General features: G+C 48.2%; 7 protein-coding genes across 7 annotated transcripts; 5 read left to right on the top strand and 2 right to left on the bottom strand.

The window, feature by feature from the left end:
- Positions 1-434: 434 nt before the first annotated feature.
- Positions 435-1861, top strand: DEU56DRAFT_75115 (uncharacterized protein). The gene is made up of 4 exons (XM_041349561.1): positions 435-617; positions 667-770; positions 831-992; positions 1053-1861. Exons 1-4 carry the CDS (start codon positions 615-617, stop codon positions 1774-1776), a joined length of 993 nt encoding a protein of 330 aa, XP_041203224.1. The 5' UTR covers positions 435-614; the 3' UTR covers positions 1777-1861.
- Positions 1862-2495: 634 nt separating this feature from the next.
- Positions 2496-4144, bottom strand: DEU56DRAFT_760366 (uncharacterized protein; the record flags this gene model as incomplete). The annotated part of the gene is made up of 8 exons (XM_041350425.1): positions 2496-2587; positions 2635-2745; positions 2807-2935; positions 3004-3046; positions 3349-3365; positions 3446-3461; positions 3513-3656; positions 4079-4144. 8 exons carry the CDS (start codon positions 4142-4144, stop codon positions 2496-2498), a joined length of 618 nt encoding a protein of 205 aa, XP_041203223.1.
- Positions 4145-6190: 2046 nt separating this feature from the next.
- On the top strand, positions 6191-7495 carry DEU56DRAFT_75029 (uncharacterized protein). Its single transcript, XM_041349528.1, has 4 exons — positions 6191-6322; positions 6372-6481; positions 6534-6851; positions 6912-7495. The coding sequence occupies exons 1-4, from the start codon at positions 6290-6292 to the stop codon at positions 7429-7431; spliced, it is 981 nt and encodes a 326-aa protein (XP_041203222.1). The 5' UTR covers positions 6191-6289; the 3' UTR covers positions 7432-7495.
- Positions 7496-9440: 1945 nt separating this feature from the next.
- Positions 9441-10297, top strand: DEU56DRAFT_832266 (uncharacterized protein). The gene has a single exon (XM_041354582.1). The coding sequence runs from the start codon at positions 9648-9650 to the stop codon at positions 10179-10181; it is 534 nt and encodes a 177-aa protein (XP_041203221.1). The 5' UTR covers positions 9441-9647; the 3' UTR covers positions 10182-10297.
- A 1857-nt stretch (positions 10298-12154) lies between these two features.
- Positions 12155-14098, top strand: DEU56DRAFT_904431 (uncharacterized protein). Its single transcript, XM_041356672.1, has 4 exons — positions 12155-12306; positions 12356-12447; positions 12497-13081; positions 13142-14098. The coding sequence occupies exons 1-4, from the start codon at positions 12304-12306 to the stop codon at positions 13836-13838; spliced, it is 1377 nt and encodes a 458-aa protein (XP_041203220.1). The 5' UTR covers positions 12155-12303; the 3' UTR covers positions 13839-14098.
- Positions 14099-15522: 1424 nt separating this feature from the next.
- Positions 15523-16937, bottom strand: DEU56DRAFT_832247 (uncharacterized protein). Its single transcript, XM_041354581.1, has 5 exons — positions 16642-16937; positions 16440-16583; positions 16177-16383; positions 15729-16078; positions 15523-15673 (listed from the first exon to the last, which is right to left on the bottom strand). Exons 1-4 carry the CDS (start codon positions 16801-16803, stop codon positions 15734-15736), a joined length of 858 nt encoding a protein of 285 aa, XP_041203219.1. The 5' UTR covers positions 16804-16937; the 3' UTR covers positions 15523-15673; positions 15729-15733.
- Positions 16938-17011: 74 nt separating this feature from the next.
- DEU56DRAFT_832243 (uncharacterized protein) lies at positions 17012-18291 on the top strand. The gene is made up of 4 exons (XM_041354580.1): positions 17012-17227; positions 17278-17522; positions 17578-17646; positions 17707-18291. Exons 1-4 carry the CDS (start codon positions 17038-17040, stop codon positions 18163-18165), a joined length of 963 nt encoding a protein of 320 aa, XP_041203218.1. The 5' UTR covers positions 17012-17037; the 3' UTR covers positions 18166-18291.
- The last annotated feature ends 12 nt before the right edge of the window (positions 18292-18303 follow it).

The raw sequence follows: 18303 nt of genomic DNA, 5'->3' as shown, positions 1-18303 counted from the left end.
TCAAAACGTTCGGGCATCTCCTCGCTTGCCGGGGCTTATCACAAGACATAATAACCAGAAGACCAGCGTCTTTTATCTCTGTTATTTTCTCCCACCCACCCAACGCCTCTGGTTCACTGATCTGCGTGAAGTTGTATCTACACGTCCCGCCATGCCGCCGCATTTACTTCAACTTCTGCCGTTCCTGTACATAACTTTCAATCGAGGGTTTCCAGATCTCCCCTTATTACCAGACCCTTGGTGGCCGGTATAATCACGCCAATCCACGCATCCAAACACACGGCTTCCATGGTTGGGCTGCACCCACATTCACGATGCACTTATCCTTGAGTATTCCGTGGTTGCACAACTTACGCTGCGCCCACGTCACGATACACTTATCCTTGGGTATCCCGTGGTTTGCGCTGCACCCACATTCACGATGTACTTACCCCCGGGCACTCGAAACAGATTTGTTTACATTTGCTCGGTCTGCAGCGATATCTTCTGGAAGGAGACCTTTGAATTTTTCTGTTGGCTGGTGTTCTCGTTCGCCACAATTCCTTTGCCCTTATTTAAGGCCAACATCGCAGGTACAGATGTTCCATCTTCTTACCCATTGCTGACTCCCCCGCATGGTAGGAGTTCTCAGACTGCCCTTCCTCATCACACTGATCGATTTAAAAGGTTGTTTACTCGGCGCCACACGACGAGGTCGCAGTATCGGAAAGTGCATACCATCACAATTATCAGGATACAATGCCAAGCCTTCAGTTAGTCTCACTGCCAATGTATGCCCCTCGCCATCATCTTTGAGTAGTTACTTTGCTTACAAGTACCCTGATATACAGGCAGTATCCACATTACTACACTCCCTACGCACCTCAATTCTCGTCCGGCACAGATGGACCCTCCAGCTCCGAGTCCTACAATGAGCCATCCTCCCGCCGTGAAGAATTCGCCCATAATTTGGAGGCGTATCATGGCTCGTCATCATCCCGTTCACTGCCAATGTATGCCCCTCGCCATCATCTTTGAGTAGTTACTTTGCTTACAAGTACCCTGATATACAGGCATTATCCTCATGACTACGCTCCCTACCCACCTCAATTCTCGTCCGGTACAGATGGACCCTCCAGCTCCTACCATGAGCCATCCTCCCGCCGCGAAGTGTCCTCATACCATGAACCATCATCCTACTCTGGATCATTCACCCATAATTCGGAGGCGTATCATGGCTCGTGGCCACAATGGCATGGCTCCGCCATTGGTGATCCGCAACCACCCGGTCCTAGTGTTCCAGAATACCCAGTCCCATCAATGACACCTCTACCCCCGGCTACAGCATTTTCACAGCCCTATATGAATCACAGAGGTGACATAGGTTATCGTTCATATCAGCCAACATCCTCCCAGCCACGTCAAGATCTCCCCCGCCATAATTCACGTTCTCGCCAGAGTTCCCAGTCCCGGCGTCATCAGCGTCATTATGGATCTCATACCCAGGAAACCCGTTACTCGCCATCAACTGAATTCTCTTGCGCTTGGATTGTCGGAGACAATACCACCTGCAATTTTCAAGGTCCTTTGAATGAATTCAAGGCGCATTTCAGGCGCTATCATTTGACAGGGCCGCAAGATTCAGCAACTGAATGTCATTGGCAAGGTTGCATGTATCACGGACGTGGCAATCCAAACATGACACTCATGCGGCGCGATAGTGCATGGCGTCACGTTCGAGAGACACATCTGGGGATCAGGAGGGTGATCAGGAGGGTGATCAGGAGGGAGATCTGATGAGGAGAAGCTGGTTTGTATATCTTTGTATTATTTAACCCTCCCTATCATCCTCTTGGTGCAGCTACCATCGCTGTCATCCGTTCTTTTCTGATGCTATGTAATATCACCAACTACAACTCACAACATTTTGTGAATCCTTGTTTATTGTCCTCTGGGGCAAAGCCCAATGTTGGACACTACCTACACTATTTATCCTATGTCTTCGTACTACGTTTTAGGATACTTCGCCGTGGCGCATTTGGTAACACCTTGTTTTTTATTCAGTCTGCTGTCAGGAACCTTCCTTGTTTCTAGAGGTTAACCAGCCGACTCTTAGCGATCCACGACAACAGGCCTCACCTGACAGCCATTATATATCCAGGGATTCAAGTCTGATGCGTTCTTTTCGGTATCAGAACGGATGGGAAGTTCGATGTCCTAAACTCTTCATGAATGTCACGTGTGGAATAAGTACCGCCACAACTGACCTTACGTTGTTCGAGGCTTCAAGCTTCGAGCATCGTATTATGCTGTGAAAGCCTCCAGAACTGCTCCCGAAACGTCTTTTAGAAATTTCCACTGAAAGCTCTCCGCCATGGCGTGGAATAGCGAATAACAGCCAAGGGGTTAATAGTTCAGGGGTTTGAGCCACAGGCATGGCTGTTGCCACCGAAAGCGAAAAGATTACAATTATTTTAGAATGAGATTCATCAATCCACTGGATCGTTCAGTACATGTCAGGCCTGATATGCAGCAAGTAACGTGCTGTGGAATAGACTCTGATTGGTCCGCTGAATGCCGATCCGGGCGAGGATACTGCAACGAATACCTAGGTAAGGATATATGACGTCTATGATCTCGCACGGGGCGACGTACCAATGGCTGTCACCAACTTGAAACACGGTAGTGCTGCATGTGGCGGGAAGCCAGACGGACAACCAGCCAGATGGTCTGGCGCATACGTGCCCCGCGGAGTCAGTTCCCAAGCTTGGCCGCAAAATAAGCAAGATAGGAAAAGTAATTGGGATTAGCTTGAAGTGCAACTCACCTTTTGGCTCGTCTCTGAACAATCTAGTTTCCTTATTACTGACGTACTGCGCCAGAATAATCGGAGACAACGAATTTTTGGGAAAGCATCCTGCAGGAGTCCTTAAATACAAACAGCCCTTGATTAACGCTGAAAAATATCAGAGGAGCGTCTAAAAACTCAGAGGAAGAAACGTTGCTGATCACCGATCGACATACTTTTCAGCCATTTCCAACAAGTCCTAGTATGTGTGACCTCATGCTGTAGGCGGTTGATAGTATTCACGCGCCAGTGGCAGGTTACTGGAAGTTCCAAGGTTTAATTGCACGCCACTTTGGGGGTAAAAATAGTTATCACAACAGATGGGTAGCTACGTACTTAGGGTCTGGAGTTCGGAACAACCAAGATCAATGATCAGGCGGGAGCCGACACCGCAGTCGTGATGCGAACCATGCTGCTTGCTGTATTACCCTACCAAGCTAATGCCAACATCGTCTCATCAAGGGTCGTTCCGCTTAGCCCAGAACAAAGGTCGAAATCTTCGAAACTTGATGGGTATTGACCGAAATATAGATGACAACTAGAACAACAAGTTGAGCACACAAGAGCAGTGTCCTAGAACAGAAATTAACCTGAGCCACCTTTAACTTGATCACGCACGATTGTCATGTTCAATCTAGGGTCCATCGTCAATTCTCAGCAAATTTCACAGGCGCTATGGGCTCACAGGCTCAACTGCATCTTCATCGCCTGCACGCATGCCTGATTCCTCCTTGGACGCCGCCTTAGCACCAACATCTACCCCCTCGAAAGAATGGGACCATCGATGTTTCGGTAAGACGATCGACCACTGTATAGCTTCGATTCGTTCCTATTGTGAGCGTGTAACTGAGTGATCACACACGTTGTGAGCTGGAGCCAATAAATACAGAGTTACTGACTGAGTATTTCTGAGAAGTCGTTTCTTATAGTTGCCCCAAGATTCAAACAAGAGCTAAGTCAGAGTTGGTTAGTTGCAACTTGCAAGTTGTAACGTTTTTCTTGATTCTTGAAGCTGTAGTAAGCTCGCCTCGACACGTGACCCTCTCGGCGGGCTCCGCTATAAACGGGTCCCAAGCGCGAACAGCTTGTTGAAATTAGCCGAGTAGCTAGAGAACGCTCTCACAATCTTACAAGACTTTAAAGGAAAAGTAAGGTTGGGAAATGCCCGAGGATCCATTGATTGATCATCATCTTCTCAAGCAGAGTGATATATTGATGTGTGGAATGGTAATACGTTTCACCACTACTTACGTTTTGACTCTTGTCAGATGCCATGGCCCCAAGTTGGCAAGTTGGCACATGCGCGCATTGTGCCATTGAATGATTGGGCTAGTTTCCCTCTGCCTCGCAAATCTATAAAGTACTGGAAACCTCTTCCATTCTCTTCGTCTCGCGATGTGGAGAGGCGTAGAAGGTCAATGGGAGCGATCGAGAGCATCGGCACCCCTCTTCATGGTTTTTTTCCGATGTCTTCGATGGCGAAGTCCATGCATGATCGGGCGTGGTTTTGGATGTATTCTTCCTGCCAATCTCACTGATCACCGCGGCACATATTTGGTAGTGTTTGTCAGGCGTGGGAACGAGCCACCAGCGACGTGCGGTAGCCACGTATAACTTGACCTGGATCTGGATACATTCTTGTATCAAGTCTGTGTCCCCAGTGCCTTAATATCCATCCCGTGTCATCTTCAAGTTCCTTCGCGAATTCTATGGACCGTCCGGGGCATTCCGAGGATATCAATATCGATCATTTTATCTAGAAGTACTGTCTTTTCTATAATGAGTTACGACAAAGAACTCAAAACCACATCTTGCGGACACGGTTTCGAGGTCAACAGCTGTATAATTGAATATACTTGGTTTTTGGCCTGTCTCCGTGTTTCAAGTCTCTAGCTTCATCGAAGGCACAATAGGAAGCCCCGCTTTCCTTTGGAGGAACGCCATCCCGAGCTCAAACTGCGGTCAGGGGTCTCCGCTTCCTGTACCGCGGCTTTCTGCCGACTTATTGAGGTTCTGCGTTTCATGCTGGACCTGGATCTATTTTCTGTTGCTAGGCAAATAACACGTTCGAATTCAGTATGCTCTTTCATCGTGTGGTTCAGCCTTTGGACGATGATGATCTGTGTGAATTGAGTGTGGATTGTTGTACCCGCACAATTTTACAATTTTTTGGCTGATCCCTCCGCTTCGTAGCTAGACTGCATGTACATATGTATTTGAACATATAGAATCAGCGAAGTTAATGAGAAATGGTGATGGCAGATCCATGAACAGGATTATTTGCAAATGAATGATCGACGCTTCTTAAGTGATTGACTGCTCGTCGAGTGTTCGGTAAACATTATCATCCACGTTTCGACGTTCAACTTCCTGAACCCCAAACAACGTTGCTACTATTAAATATGATCAATTGCTCGCCGCGAAATTAGCGGAGATGAGTCCTGATGGGCGCTGGGTTGGTAATAAATTTGTTCGCGGGACATAATCACGGTTTTGGTAGCTGTCGATCACCCAAAAAACCCACAACTTGAACTTCTTACGTTTTCAATCAGATCCTTGAGGCTTGCATGTTCGAGCAGAGAGCACATTCGTAGTACCAACCGTTGAGCCAGTTGCCCATCTCCCACACCAATCGATGAAGTTAACCTCGCTTTGGTGAAGTTCAGTGATCAATCTTTTAGCTGGGTCGGAGTGCTACATCAACGTGATGGAAACCCATGCTCCAGATGCTCGGAAATCTCCTTTCGTTACAGAGGCTTATCGCGAGATCAAGCACATAACAACAAAAGTCCAGTTTATCTCGTAACGTTATCTCACTCGTCCGCTGCCTCTTAACTTCGGTTGTTCCTCGACACAGATCGTCGAGCACCCTAGTTCCCAGTCCTGCTTTTATATAGTAGCCGGAGTAACTTGGGAGTAACCACGCCAAACTTCTGCATTCGAAAACACGCGTTCCATGGCCGAGCTGGAGCCGTTTCCCTCCCGTACTATCCAAGATCCACCTAATCGCGGATAATTTGGCACAGCAAATTTATTCAATGGCTTGGTCTGGCGGGGGATTTCTTCTAGAAGGAGACAATTAGATCATTCTGTTGGCCGGTTGTCCCGTTGGCCATGGCCACTCCTTCACAAGGTTGAATCCTTTCCTGAATTTAAGGTCAAACGTCGCAGGTACACCTTTACCCTTCTTGCCCATTGCTGACATCCCCAATTCCTAGGATTGGTTGGCATTTCTCATTTATCTTTACATCCCCTCACTGCTCTTCCGCGGGACAAGCACGCCATATTCAGCAGCCACCCGAGCAACGCATCACGATGTCCTCCCCTTCTTACCCATTGTTTACTCCCCCAATGCCTGGTACAGTTGAGCACTACCCATCCATCTTTACATCCCCTCATTGCTCTTCCACAGGACAAGCACGTCCGACTACTCAGCAGCCAACTGAGCAATGCTATACCACGATGTTTGTTGCGCCACCCCCCGCCATCAACATGGTAGTACTTCTCGGACTGTCCTTCCACATTAAACTGATAATTCTCAAAGACATCTCACTCAACGCTACAATCGACGATACTACCCTTCGACGATGAGTTCGCAATATCTGAAAATACATGCAATGACGATCATTCGAATACGATGAACCTCAAGTCGCGGTTAGTCTACCACTGATTTCTCCTCTTAATGATCATCTCACACCGTGATCAGCCATCCTGGTCGGACAAATTTTCCTGGCTCGTCGAGCCACGTCGCCAACATGTCCATCTACGCCGCCAATCATACACAGTTTAACACTGCCACGACGGACAATACAGCACGGCCACAACTTCCAACAGTCAATACAATACATGACAACATGTATGTTTCAATGATGTCTAACAACGCACCTGGGCCACAAAATGTCTTCGAGCGTCCTCCGGCGGTCCACATGAACCAGTATCATGACGTTCCTTCTCACAACCTCCCAAGCTCTCATGGTGCCCCGTACCACAACACGGTAACAGGGAGATCATATTCCCCAGCAATGTATGCCCCTCATCACCATCTACGACGAATTACTTTGCTTACAGCTACCCCCATATACAGGCATTTAGACGGCAATGGTACTTATTCACCTCAATACATCTCGCCCAATACAGATCCTGCACCCCTCAGCTCCTACCCCGATCTATCGTCCTATCCTGACCAATCCTACCATGGTCACGGGGCACATCATAGCTCGCACCAACAGCAGCGGAACCCCGCCATCGCTGATTCGCAACCAGCTGGTCCTAGTGTTCCATATCAACCAGCCACGTCTATGGCACTTCCACCTTTGCCTGCAGCATCTTCACCGCCTTCCATAGACACCCAACACTCACCCGCTACACACTCTTGCCGCTGGAGTGATGGAGACCACGTCTGTACATTTACAGGGCCCCTGAATGCATTCCGCAAGCACTTCAGAAGCAGTCATTTGACAGGGGCTCAAAATTCGCCATCTAAATGTTGTTGGCAAGGTTGCACGTACCGCAGACGCGCCATGCCAGACGTCGAAGTCATGCGGCGCGACAGTTTGTTGCGTCACGTTCGAGAGACGCATCTAATGAAAAAAAGGGGTAACTGAAGAAAAGTATCTGATTTTTTATGTGTGTATTATTCATCATTCTCTTGGTTCGGGGCATTGAGGGAAGAGCTCAAGGCTCGTTTGTTGATGCACTTGCTATCATCACTATCATTCGTTCTTTTCTGTTGCTACGTAATAATACTTATTCCCATAGCCCACGGTTTCATGTTTCGTGATACTTCGACGCGGCGCACTTGGTTGCATCTCTTTTTTTTCAAGTCTGCTGTCAGAAACCTTCCTTCGCAAGTCATGTCGACAGCCATAGCTATCATACGTCTTGGGATCATAGTCTAATATTAGAATGAAAGCGCTTGGTTTTCAGTATCAGAACGGATGTTTTGATGCCCTGAAGGCTTCGTGAACGTCACGTATGATATGGTTACCGGTAAAACTGACCTGACGTTGTTGAAGGCTTCAAGGGTCCTTCACTCGTATATCCCTGGATCCGAAGGCGATGAGTGGTCGCTCGAAAGAAATACTGCGGGCCCTACTTACTGCAATGTGCTGTGAAAGCCTCCGAAAGCTCTCCGCCGATGACCATGGAATTTCCAGCGGAAAACAGCCAAGGGGTTTGCCGTTCAGATTCTAAGAGCCACCGGCACGGCTGGCTGCCATTGCAAGCGAAAGATCTGTATCGCTTCATGGCCGGCTAGGCCAACAGTCATTGGTGGCAAAATCATTCGGAACTCCAGGCAGACTGAGGAAATCCTGTGAAGTAAGTTCCAATAATTATATAAGACTGAGTTTCGATCCAGTATATGTCAGGGCCGTTTTGCAGCAAGTAATGTGCGGTAGAGTAGACCGCCGATTGCTCCGCGGAACGACAATCCGGGCGAGGATGCTGCAACGAATTCACAGATAAATATAATATGGGTGATGGCCATGATCTCACACGGGGCGACATGTAGCGGGAAGCCAGATAGCCAAACAGCCAATGGGTCTGGCGTATACGTGCCCGGCGGAGGCAGTTCTCAACCTTGGCTGAAAAATAAATAAATAAGTTAGACATCGAGAGCAATTGGAATTAACTTGAAGAGCAACTCACTTTGATTTCCTTATCACTGACGTACTGCGCCTGAATAATTGGACCACAAAATTTGGATGAAGCATCCCGCAGGGAATCCATCTTAGGCTTATATACATAATAACGCTGGAACCTGTCAGAGGAGGTTTTAAAATTGAGAGGAAAAAAAGTTGCGGCCAGCCAATCGGTGTACTTCGCCTTCTCACCATCTCCAACAAGACCCAGTAGGTGTTACCTCATGCCGAAGGCGGTTGATAGTATTCACGCGCTAGTGGCAGATCACTAGAAGTTCCGAGGATATTTGCACGCCACTTTGGGGGTAAGAATAGTAATCACAACAGATGGTGGCTACGTACTTGGGATCCAGCAGAGCTCGGAACGGCCAAGATCAATGATCAGGAGGTGCCGACACAGTAATCGTGATGCGAACCATGCTGCATGCTGTATTATCCTACCAAGCTAATGCCAATAGTATCTCATCATGGGTCGTTCCGCTTAGCCTGGAACAAAGGTCGGCAACTTCGAACTTGATGGTATAGACACAGTATCTGCATCTCCTAACACTGTAATCGCATCCCCAGCCATTGTCTCGGCAGTCATTAAGAGCAAATCCGACACCTGACTATATTGACCGAACTATAAGCGACGACTAGAACAACAAGTTGAGCACACAAGAGCAGTGTCCCAGAACGAGGGAAACGAATAGTGTACCACCTACAAGTTGACCACGCACAATTGTCATATTCAATCTAGGGTCGATCATCATCAGTGCTCAGCAAATCTCAGAGGCGCTAGGAGCTCACTCAACTGCATCTTCATCGTCTGCCTAATTCCTCCTTAGCGCCAACATCTACCTCATCTATAGCTTCGGTTCGTTCCTAATGTGAGCGTGTAATTGAGTGATCACATACGCTGTGAGCTGGAGCCGTATACAGAGTTACTGACATCTGCCAAGATGAAAATGATGGAAGTTGGTTACTAAGGCACAAACTTAGATCTCTCACGCTGGCTACACGTCGACTGCGTGTTTTGGACCATGGAATGAAGTATGTTACGGCGATAGCTAACACTGACCTCCTTCCATATTGCCGGATAGGGCCCTTGACTGCTCGACTCACACGCTATCGAAGGTTCTGGAGTACGCGTCGGGTGTGGCGAGCCGCGACCCAATCGGTGTAGGTGTGGCAGAAAGATGATGGGAAAAAAAAACATATCAACTGACCGACCTATGAACAACTTCGTTGGGTTGATAGGTAAATCTTATGGTGCAATTGGGTTGAGTGTTGTTCAAGTTGTATGGCCCGAAGTACAAAGATTGGGCCGTCCTTCAAAGCTTTACACCATTCCTCCGGCGGCGCGCTGGTTGCCAGTAAGCCTTCGCAAGAATCGCGGGGAAGGTGAAGCGCCGAATATGGGATGTGTCTCGCTAGGAGACAGGACAAGTAGAAAACCAGACCCCACCCCCTCCTTGCCCTTTTCTCCACTTCATCCTGACCCACCAAGTACCTCTGCGCTCCCTTCGTTGCCACCAAATCCCGAAATGCCCGGAGACAAATCCGTTGCTCCAAGCAACTTCGCTGCTCAAGCGCTCATAGGCGATCTCGGGACTTCCTCTTCACCAGCCCATATGACCCCGAGGCTCTACGCCCATGTTAGCTTCATGAAGAGCGCCTCGACACGTGACCTCCTGGTTGGCTCCGCTGAATATGTTTTTGGGGAGCGCTGAAGTGGAGTAATATGCTTGGTGTTGAGCTCGCACGTAGAGAACGCTCACACAATTTTATAAGACTTTAAAGGAAAGTAAGGTTGGGAAATGCCCATGGATCATTGATTGATCGTCATCCTCCTAAAGTAGAGTGATGTTGATGGTAAAATGGTAACAACACTCTTCTTGAGAGGCAAAGCGTTATGTACTCAAAATCGATGGCATAACACCCCTTCGCGGAGCTGTGTGCATGGCATGCCATTGCAATGTTGTCGATCTTCTGAGATTCGCTAAGATGACCACCCTCCGGTCAGACGCTAAACATACTGATCAATGTGTCTCTGGAGAAGTGACCACCTTTTCGTGACCTGTCTTGATGCAGACTTGTTATTCTTATTGGCCATCGTTGAAAACGCGCCCATGAAGAAGGCACAAGACAATCGCTGGTCTAGTAAATTTAGACAGAACACTTCAGTAGGGCACTACATAGTAGAGAAGTCTTCCGTGCAGGGAAAGACCTTTCTTGACCAAGCGAGGCGATAAGGGAGAATATGACGACTACTTCTTCATCGCTTGAGGTGAGTCTAGCAACACTGGATCGTCATCTGTAACTAAGAATTGAGCTTCAAATAAGCATGCCTCGCCCGCAGCGATCCCTGACATGGGTTGAACAAAGAGCACGACCAAGGAAGTGTATAAGAACTCACATAGCTAAGGAATACCTTGAAAAATCATTTGTGTATGCGGCGTGATCTGATAACAGCGCATAATGTGAGTATTGCATAATGTCAAGCTCAATCGAGGACTTGTACTACCTTAAAGTGACATGCATTAACGTTGAACATGATGGCTAGGCAACAACGACGTCAGTCTGCGCTGGAGATCTCCGAATTAATGATTTCCCAATGATCGGCGCTTCTAGATTTGCTGCTCGTCGAAGTTGTGGGTTAATCATCGACATTCAACCCGTTCGAAACTCTAGGTAGGTCAAGGAATGATCGCTGTGAGTCGGTTTTTTCTCCACGTAGGAAACCATAGGCACACTCTGGGAGATCGAGTCGAGTGCACATCGCACTGGCAGGAACCGATTATTGGATGTGGTTCACCCAAGCAAGTTGGAATAGAGTCATCGGCTGGTTTGCTCGCCGCGAAGATGAGGACTGCGCTGGGTTGTGGCTGGGTTGGTAATAAACTTATTCGCGGAACGGATTTACCATAATTGGTAAGCTGCCAACTTTTCACTACAACTTACGTCTTTGAGATGGCCCTTTGGCGCATGCGCGTTGTGCCAATGATTGGGCTAGTTTCCCACTGCCTCGCAAATACAAGGAGTGAAGTCTCTTCCATTCTCTTCTTCTCGCGATGTGGTAACTAATTAACTAATCAGAGTGTACTAGATCATATGACTGGACTTGAAACGAAAACGTTCACGATGCATTGACGCAGGTCCTGCTCCCATACTATTCAGGGCACTCGGACATTGCCTTGATTTTCCCTTGTCCTTTTCGCACCGTACACACATAATAAACCAGAGCTCAGCGCTCAGCGCCTTTAATCTCATTTTTTGCTCCCACTCACCCGCTGCCTCTGGCCATGCTAGAGTAGACTCATTTGCATCAAGCGTCACAATGCATATCACTTCAGCATAAGATATTCCTCGACACAGCATCCTATCACCGAGGGACTTAGTTGGGATTATCTATCTATTGGTCATATTTTATTGGCCGGATTAATCGTACCAACTTACTCTCGCCTTCACAAAGCGTTCCATCGATCGGCTTTTGCCTTCTTTGTCAAAGGTGTCCACATCCTTGGGTCGTATCACAGCCATTCAACTATTTTGATGATGGATTGGTCGGCAACGTCTAGAAAATGCCTTCAATATGCCCTGTTGGCTGGTGGTCACGTTGGCCATGGCCAGTCCTTGGCCCGCACCCCAACTTGGTTCGCACCCCGCGACCCCGACTCAGAGGACGCTTTGATCCTGTACGAATATCCGACGGACATTTATTAGATCGGAGGCGAAACTTTTTTACTTTCCCCCCTTCTCTTGATTTTTCTTCAGCAGCCAGAGCAATATTCAATCACGAAGTTCATTGCACCTTCTTCTATCTCCCAAGTAGTCCAACTCTGCACCATCGACATGGTAGGAGTTCTCAGACTGCCCTTCCTCATCACACTGATCGATTTAAAAGGTATTTTACTCGACGTCGACGCCACACGACGAGGTCACAGTATCGGAAAGTCCATACTATTATAATTATCAAGATACAATGCCATCCCTTCAGTTAGTCTACTGCTTCCTCTTGATAACAGACGTCTCACATCGTCGCTAGTCGTCCCGTTCAGACTGTTCCTCCTGGGTCGTTGACATCGACCGTCCCCCAGGCCAGGAGGTTCGCCTCCCCGAGCTGGATGCGTGCTGGACCCTCACCGAATGTCGGTACTACATCCAACACCTCTGGCTTCCCCGCCGATACAACGAACTACTCAAACATGTCCATGTACCCTGACAACTTGAATGGCTACATGAATTTGAACGTTCCATCCAACGGATATTCTCCCCACCGCAGGGAGGCAGCTACTGCCACCCTACGGCAACACCCAACGCCATCTTTTTCCACAAACGAAAAATACGCTCAAGCTAACGCTGCCGTGATGGACAATCCAGCACGACCACAAAACAATTTTACACCTGCTAATCCCATACCTTACAACAATGGGCCATGGCCACAAAATGCCTCAAGCCATACGCATCCGGCGGCGACCAGTGAGCTTCAATCTAGCTCGGATTATGGCGACCATTTCTACAAACCCGCAAGTTTCCATGGTTCCCAATCCCCCAACACCGCGCAAGAATTTTGGCGTGCTGACACTCCGGTGGCAAGGAGGAACCTCCCGTCATCCCGTTCACTGCCAATGTATGCCCCTCGCCATCATCTTTGAGTAATTACTTTGCTTACAAGTACCCTGATATACAGGCAGTATCCACATGACTACGCTCCCTATCCACCTCAATTCTCGTCCGGCACAGATGGACCCTCCAGCTCCTACCATGAGCCATCCTCCCGCCGCGAAGTGTCCTCATACCATGAACCATTATCCTACTCTGGATCATTTTCCCATAATTCGGAGGCGTATCATGGCTCGTGGCCACAATGGCATGGCTCCGCCATTGGTGATCCGCAACCACCCGGTCCTAGTGTTCCAGAATACCCAGTCCCATCAATGACACCTCTACCCCCGGCTACAGCATTCTCACAGCCCTATATAAATCACAGAGGTGACATGGGTTATCATTCATATCAGCCACCATCCACCCAGCCACGTCAAGATCCCCCCCGCCATAATTCACGTTCTCGCCAGAGTTCCCAGTCCCAGCGTCATGGTCATCATGGATCTCATACCCATAAACCCCGTTACTCGCCATCCACTGAATTCTCCTGCGCTTGGATTGTCGGAGACAATACCACCTGCAATTTTCAAGGTCCTTTGACTGAATTCAAGGCGCATTTCAGGCGCTATCATTTGACAGGGTCGCAGGATTCACCAACTGAATGTCATTGGCAAGGTTGCACGTATCACGGACGTGGCAATCCAAACATGGCACACATGCGGCGCGATAGTACATGGCGTCACGTTTGGGAGACCCATCTGGGAATGAAGAGGGGTAACTGAAGAGGAGTATCTGATATTTTTATGTTTGTATTTTCCAACCTTCTTTATCGTTCTCTTGGTGCAGGGCGCCTAGGCAGAGCTCATGTAACATGAAGGCTCATCCGTTGTTGTACTTGCTCCCATCTCTATCATTCATACCTACCCGCAGTTTCATGTTTCGTGCTACTTCGCCGTAGCGTACTTAGTTATATCTGTGTTTTTGTTCCAGTATGCCGTCAGGAACCTTCCTTGTTTCCGAATGTTGACCAGCCAACTCTTTGAAAGTCATGACGACAGGCCTCACCTGATAGCTATTATACTCATCTAGGGATCTTAGTATGGTATTAAAATAAAAGCGCATTGTTTTCGGTATCAAAACGGATGTTTCGATGTCCTGAACTCTTCACGAACGTCACACATGCGGAGTAATCACTGCTACGACTGACCTGGCCTTTCTTTGAGGCGACCTCCGATCCTGTATCCTTGGATTCGAAGTCGATGGCTGGTCGCTCAAAAGAGATATTGCGAGCACCTGCTGTGAAGGCTTCGGAAGCTTCTAGTTTCTGTCAAAAGCTATCCGCCGATGGCCATGGCCATGGCATTTACCGCAGATGACAGCCAAGGAATTCGCCGTTCAGGGTTCTAAAAACCACCGGGATGGCTGGCTGTCATTGCAAGTGAAACAAGCTGTATCATTTAACGGCAGGCCAGGCCAACAGTCATTGGTGGCGAATTCACTCGGAACGTTGAAGAATCCTATGAAATGGATCCCCAATAGTAGTAATAGGCGGAGATGCATCGATCCAGCAGATGTAAGGACTGATATGCAGCACGTAATGCGCTGCGGAGTATACTCCGATTACAATCCCGGTCAGAATACTGGAACGAATACGCAGGTAAGGATATATGATGGCCATGGTCTCACACGGGACATACCGATAGATATCATCAGCTTGAAATGTGGCACGCGGCAGTGCAGCATGTATCGGGGACGCCAAACATCCAAACATCAGAATGGTCTGGCGTATATGTGCCCGCCGGAGGCAGCTGCCAAGCTTGGCTGCAAAATAAACAAGACATGAAGAGCAGTTGGAATTCACTTGAAGTGCAACTCACCTCTCTGGACAACCTGATTTCTATATCGCTCTATTGTAGTACGGCGCCAGACTAATCGGACCACAAAATTTGGGTGTAGCATCTGCAGGGGGGGCCACTCGTCCTTTAAGTACAGACAGCTTTTGATTAACGCTGGAAAATGTCAGTCTAAATTTCAGAGCGTTGCGGCCCGCCAATCGGTATTCTTAGTCTTCCCACCATCACCAACAAGACCTTGTATGTATCACCTCATGCTGTGGGCGATTGACAGTATTCACGCGTCAGTGGCAGGTCACTGGAAGTTCCGAGGTTTATTTTCATGCTGCTTTGGGGATGAGAATAGTTGTCGCAACAGATAAGTAGCTACGTACTTAGGGTCTGGAGTTCGGAACAGCCAAGATCAATGATCAGGCGGGAGCCGACACAGCAATCGTGATGCGAACCATACTGCTTGCTGTATGATCCTACCAAGCTAATGCCAACAGTATCTCGTCATGGATGGTTCCACTTAGCCCGGAAGAAAGATCAACAACTTCGAACTTGATGGGCAAGAACAGCGCATCTCCTAACATGGGAATCGCATCATCCCTGGCCATTGCCTCGTCAGTCATTATGAGCAAATCCGACACCTGACTATATTGACCGAACTACAGGTGACAACTAGGAACAACAAGTTGAGCACACAAGAGCAGTGTCCTAGAACAGGGGGGGAAAATACTGTACCACCTTCAAATTGATCACGCACAATTGTACTATTCAATCTAGGGTCCATCATCAATGCCCAACAGATCTCAGAGGCGCTAAGGACTCACTCACCTAAATCAGTACTCAACCGCATCTTCATCGTCTGCACGCATGCCCGATTCCTCCTTAGCGCCAACATCTACCTCCATTTCTTCCGCCTTTGATTCGCGTTCCTCCGTCTTTTCTTCTGACTTAGAGTCACGCTCTTCTACCTTCGAGTCAGAAGGCTTGGGCACATCAGAGGTCATTTCCTCGTCCTTGCCGACCTGCGTTTTTTCGTCTGCCTCGGCTTCATCTTTCTTTTCTTTCTTCTTTCTTGCGTCCTCATCGGCAACACGTAGTCGGAGCTGCTTGATTTCGTCAATACCGGCAGTGCGTTCCTCGCGGAAAGTGGACCATTCGGATTCGGCTGCTTCCTTGACCTAGGCAACGGGGATTAGTCTCGCAGTAATTGACATAACAATGACGAAGGTGGATATCATGCTGTCTGCCGCGGTGTATTAACAGATGCTAAGCTCACCTTGAATTTACGCTTTTCTAAAAATGCTTCCTGGGCTGGTGTGAGTATCGCAGGCAAATAAAAGAGAGGTGGGGGATGTGATCGTGTGGGCAGAGCTAGAGGAGTTATTGATGACGGCTGGTCTTCCATGGAATCAATGGATTGGATGTCGTCAGATGTACATAGGTAGTGAGAATAGAGTGGTAAATGGGTTCTTCGTAGCTTATGCTGCAAGACAAGGTCGTCGGCTCTTGAAAGATGGAGGATATTGAAGTAGCACTCACGATTGAATCTTTGAGTTGAAGTTCTTCTTCCTTTCGATTTGCAGCGTTCCTATCCTTCTTGGCCTCTTCAGAGCGTCGAACTGAGTCGGTCTCCTTCCGAAGCTTAGCTTGCAACCGCTGGTCTATCATCTGGCGCTTTTTAGCCTACAAATAAATATATATGTCATTACAATGAGCAAACGCGTGGATGGGTTATGTTTACCGCTTCACTGGCATTCCTTTCCTTGTCCTCAATCTTCGCCTTGTTCAGCGTGCCAAGAACAATACCAAACATGCTCTTGCCTCGCTTGCGCTCGCCGACACCAAGGTCAATACGAGGCCGCTTTCTTGCAGGCTGAGAGTCTGGTTCTTGTTCTGTGTCCATCTTGTCCCTGGTGTCAGTATCAAGTTTCGATTCAGTTGTCGGTTTCCTGTTTGAAATTATTTAAGACGCGAAAAGTAAGATATAGCATACGGCTCACAATTTCGTCGACATCGGTCTGGTGGTAGCGGGTGAACGATACTTGTGACGGAAACTGGGCTGATTATGTCACCTTTGATGAGAAAGGAAATGTGACACGTGGCTGACTTCGTCCATCGCCGCCAACGACGACCGAAGATGCCGCCCAAAGCCAAACTTGCACCAGTAAAAGCAGGCCAGACGTCTTCCAAGACTCCTTCAAGACAACGACCTTCACAAAAGCAGCACCCTGCTCCACTAACGGACAGACTGAAACGTTTGTTTACTTCCCTCTGCGCTCAAATTGATGGTGGGCACTTTGCAAATGCGATTCGTACATGCAACAAGAGTTAGTGATGCAGTTTCAAAACAATGATTCGATATTAACGAAGTCCCCAGTCTTGCGCCTAGATCCAAATGATCGCGATGCACTACGGACGAAGCTTTTCCTGCTTCTCCAAACCGAGCAATATGACACTGCCCTTGCTCTTATCGCTGAAATAAATGAGCAGTGTTCATTTGAGCGGGCATATGCATTATATCGTGTTCATCAAGAAGAGGATGCTGCTCAGGTGCTAAAGGAAATCAAGAGCAGTGGGAAAGACACGGAGCAGAGGGGTGCGATGCACTTGGAGGCTCAGTTGGTAGGCATCTTATCATTTCGTTTCAATATGAAGATGGGAACAATTTATCCGGCAGAGCTATCGCCAAGGATCTTACCAGTCATCCCTGGACATCTATAGTGAACTTCTTGAAACGGCTGATCCTGTACGTTACACCCTTTTCAGGTAGTTGCCAACTCATTCACACATCTGTGCTGTCCTTCAGTCTTCGGATGAACATGCAGACATCCTCACTAACCTACCAGCCTCACAATCACACCAGGATTTTATCACCACTACGTTTATGCAATCTATGTCTCAACTTCCCAACTCAATCGCCTCGACGTTAGAATCGGCGCCGCCACCTGTTCTCTCTCAACCAGCTTCAATCCTCGTTTCTGTGGAAGAACCCACGAAAAAGCTGGAGGCTGGGGAAATCAAGAAGAAAGTGCGAACAAAACGTGTGCCGAAGGGAGTCATACCAGGGGTGTCGCCCGCACCGGATCCGGAAAGATGGCTGAAAAAGTCGGAACGAACTACTTATACACAAGGGAAAAAACGGAGGGGTGCGGGAGGTGGCGCAACACAGGGTGCAACCATTGGTGCTGAAAGTGGGCCTGTTTCTGCCGGCGCCTCACACGGAGGAAAGGCTGGGGGGAAAGGCAAGGGGGGAAAGAAGAAGTAGCGTAACGGTAGGGTATCTGACAAGCTTGTCCTGAACTCTTAATGCTGTATTACAAATTACGAGCAAGCTATACTTCTCGATTTCGTGATACATATGCGCATGCAGATGGGAGATCTAGAGAAGGTCTCGTTGCCAACA

Source organism: Suillus clintonianus, assembly GCF_016758775.1.
Source record: "Suillus clintonianus strain FC179 chromosome Unknown DEU56scaffold_117, whole genome shotgun sequence".
NCBI classification, from domain to species: domain Eukaryota; kingdom Fungi; phylum Basidiomycota; class Agaricomycetes; order Boletales; family Suillaceae; genus Suillus; species Suillus clintonianus.
The sequence above is the reverse complement of the archived record's forward strand: the minus strand, read 5'-3'. Positions and strand labels throughout refer to the sequence as shown.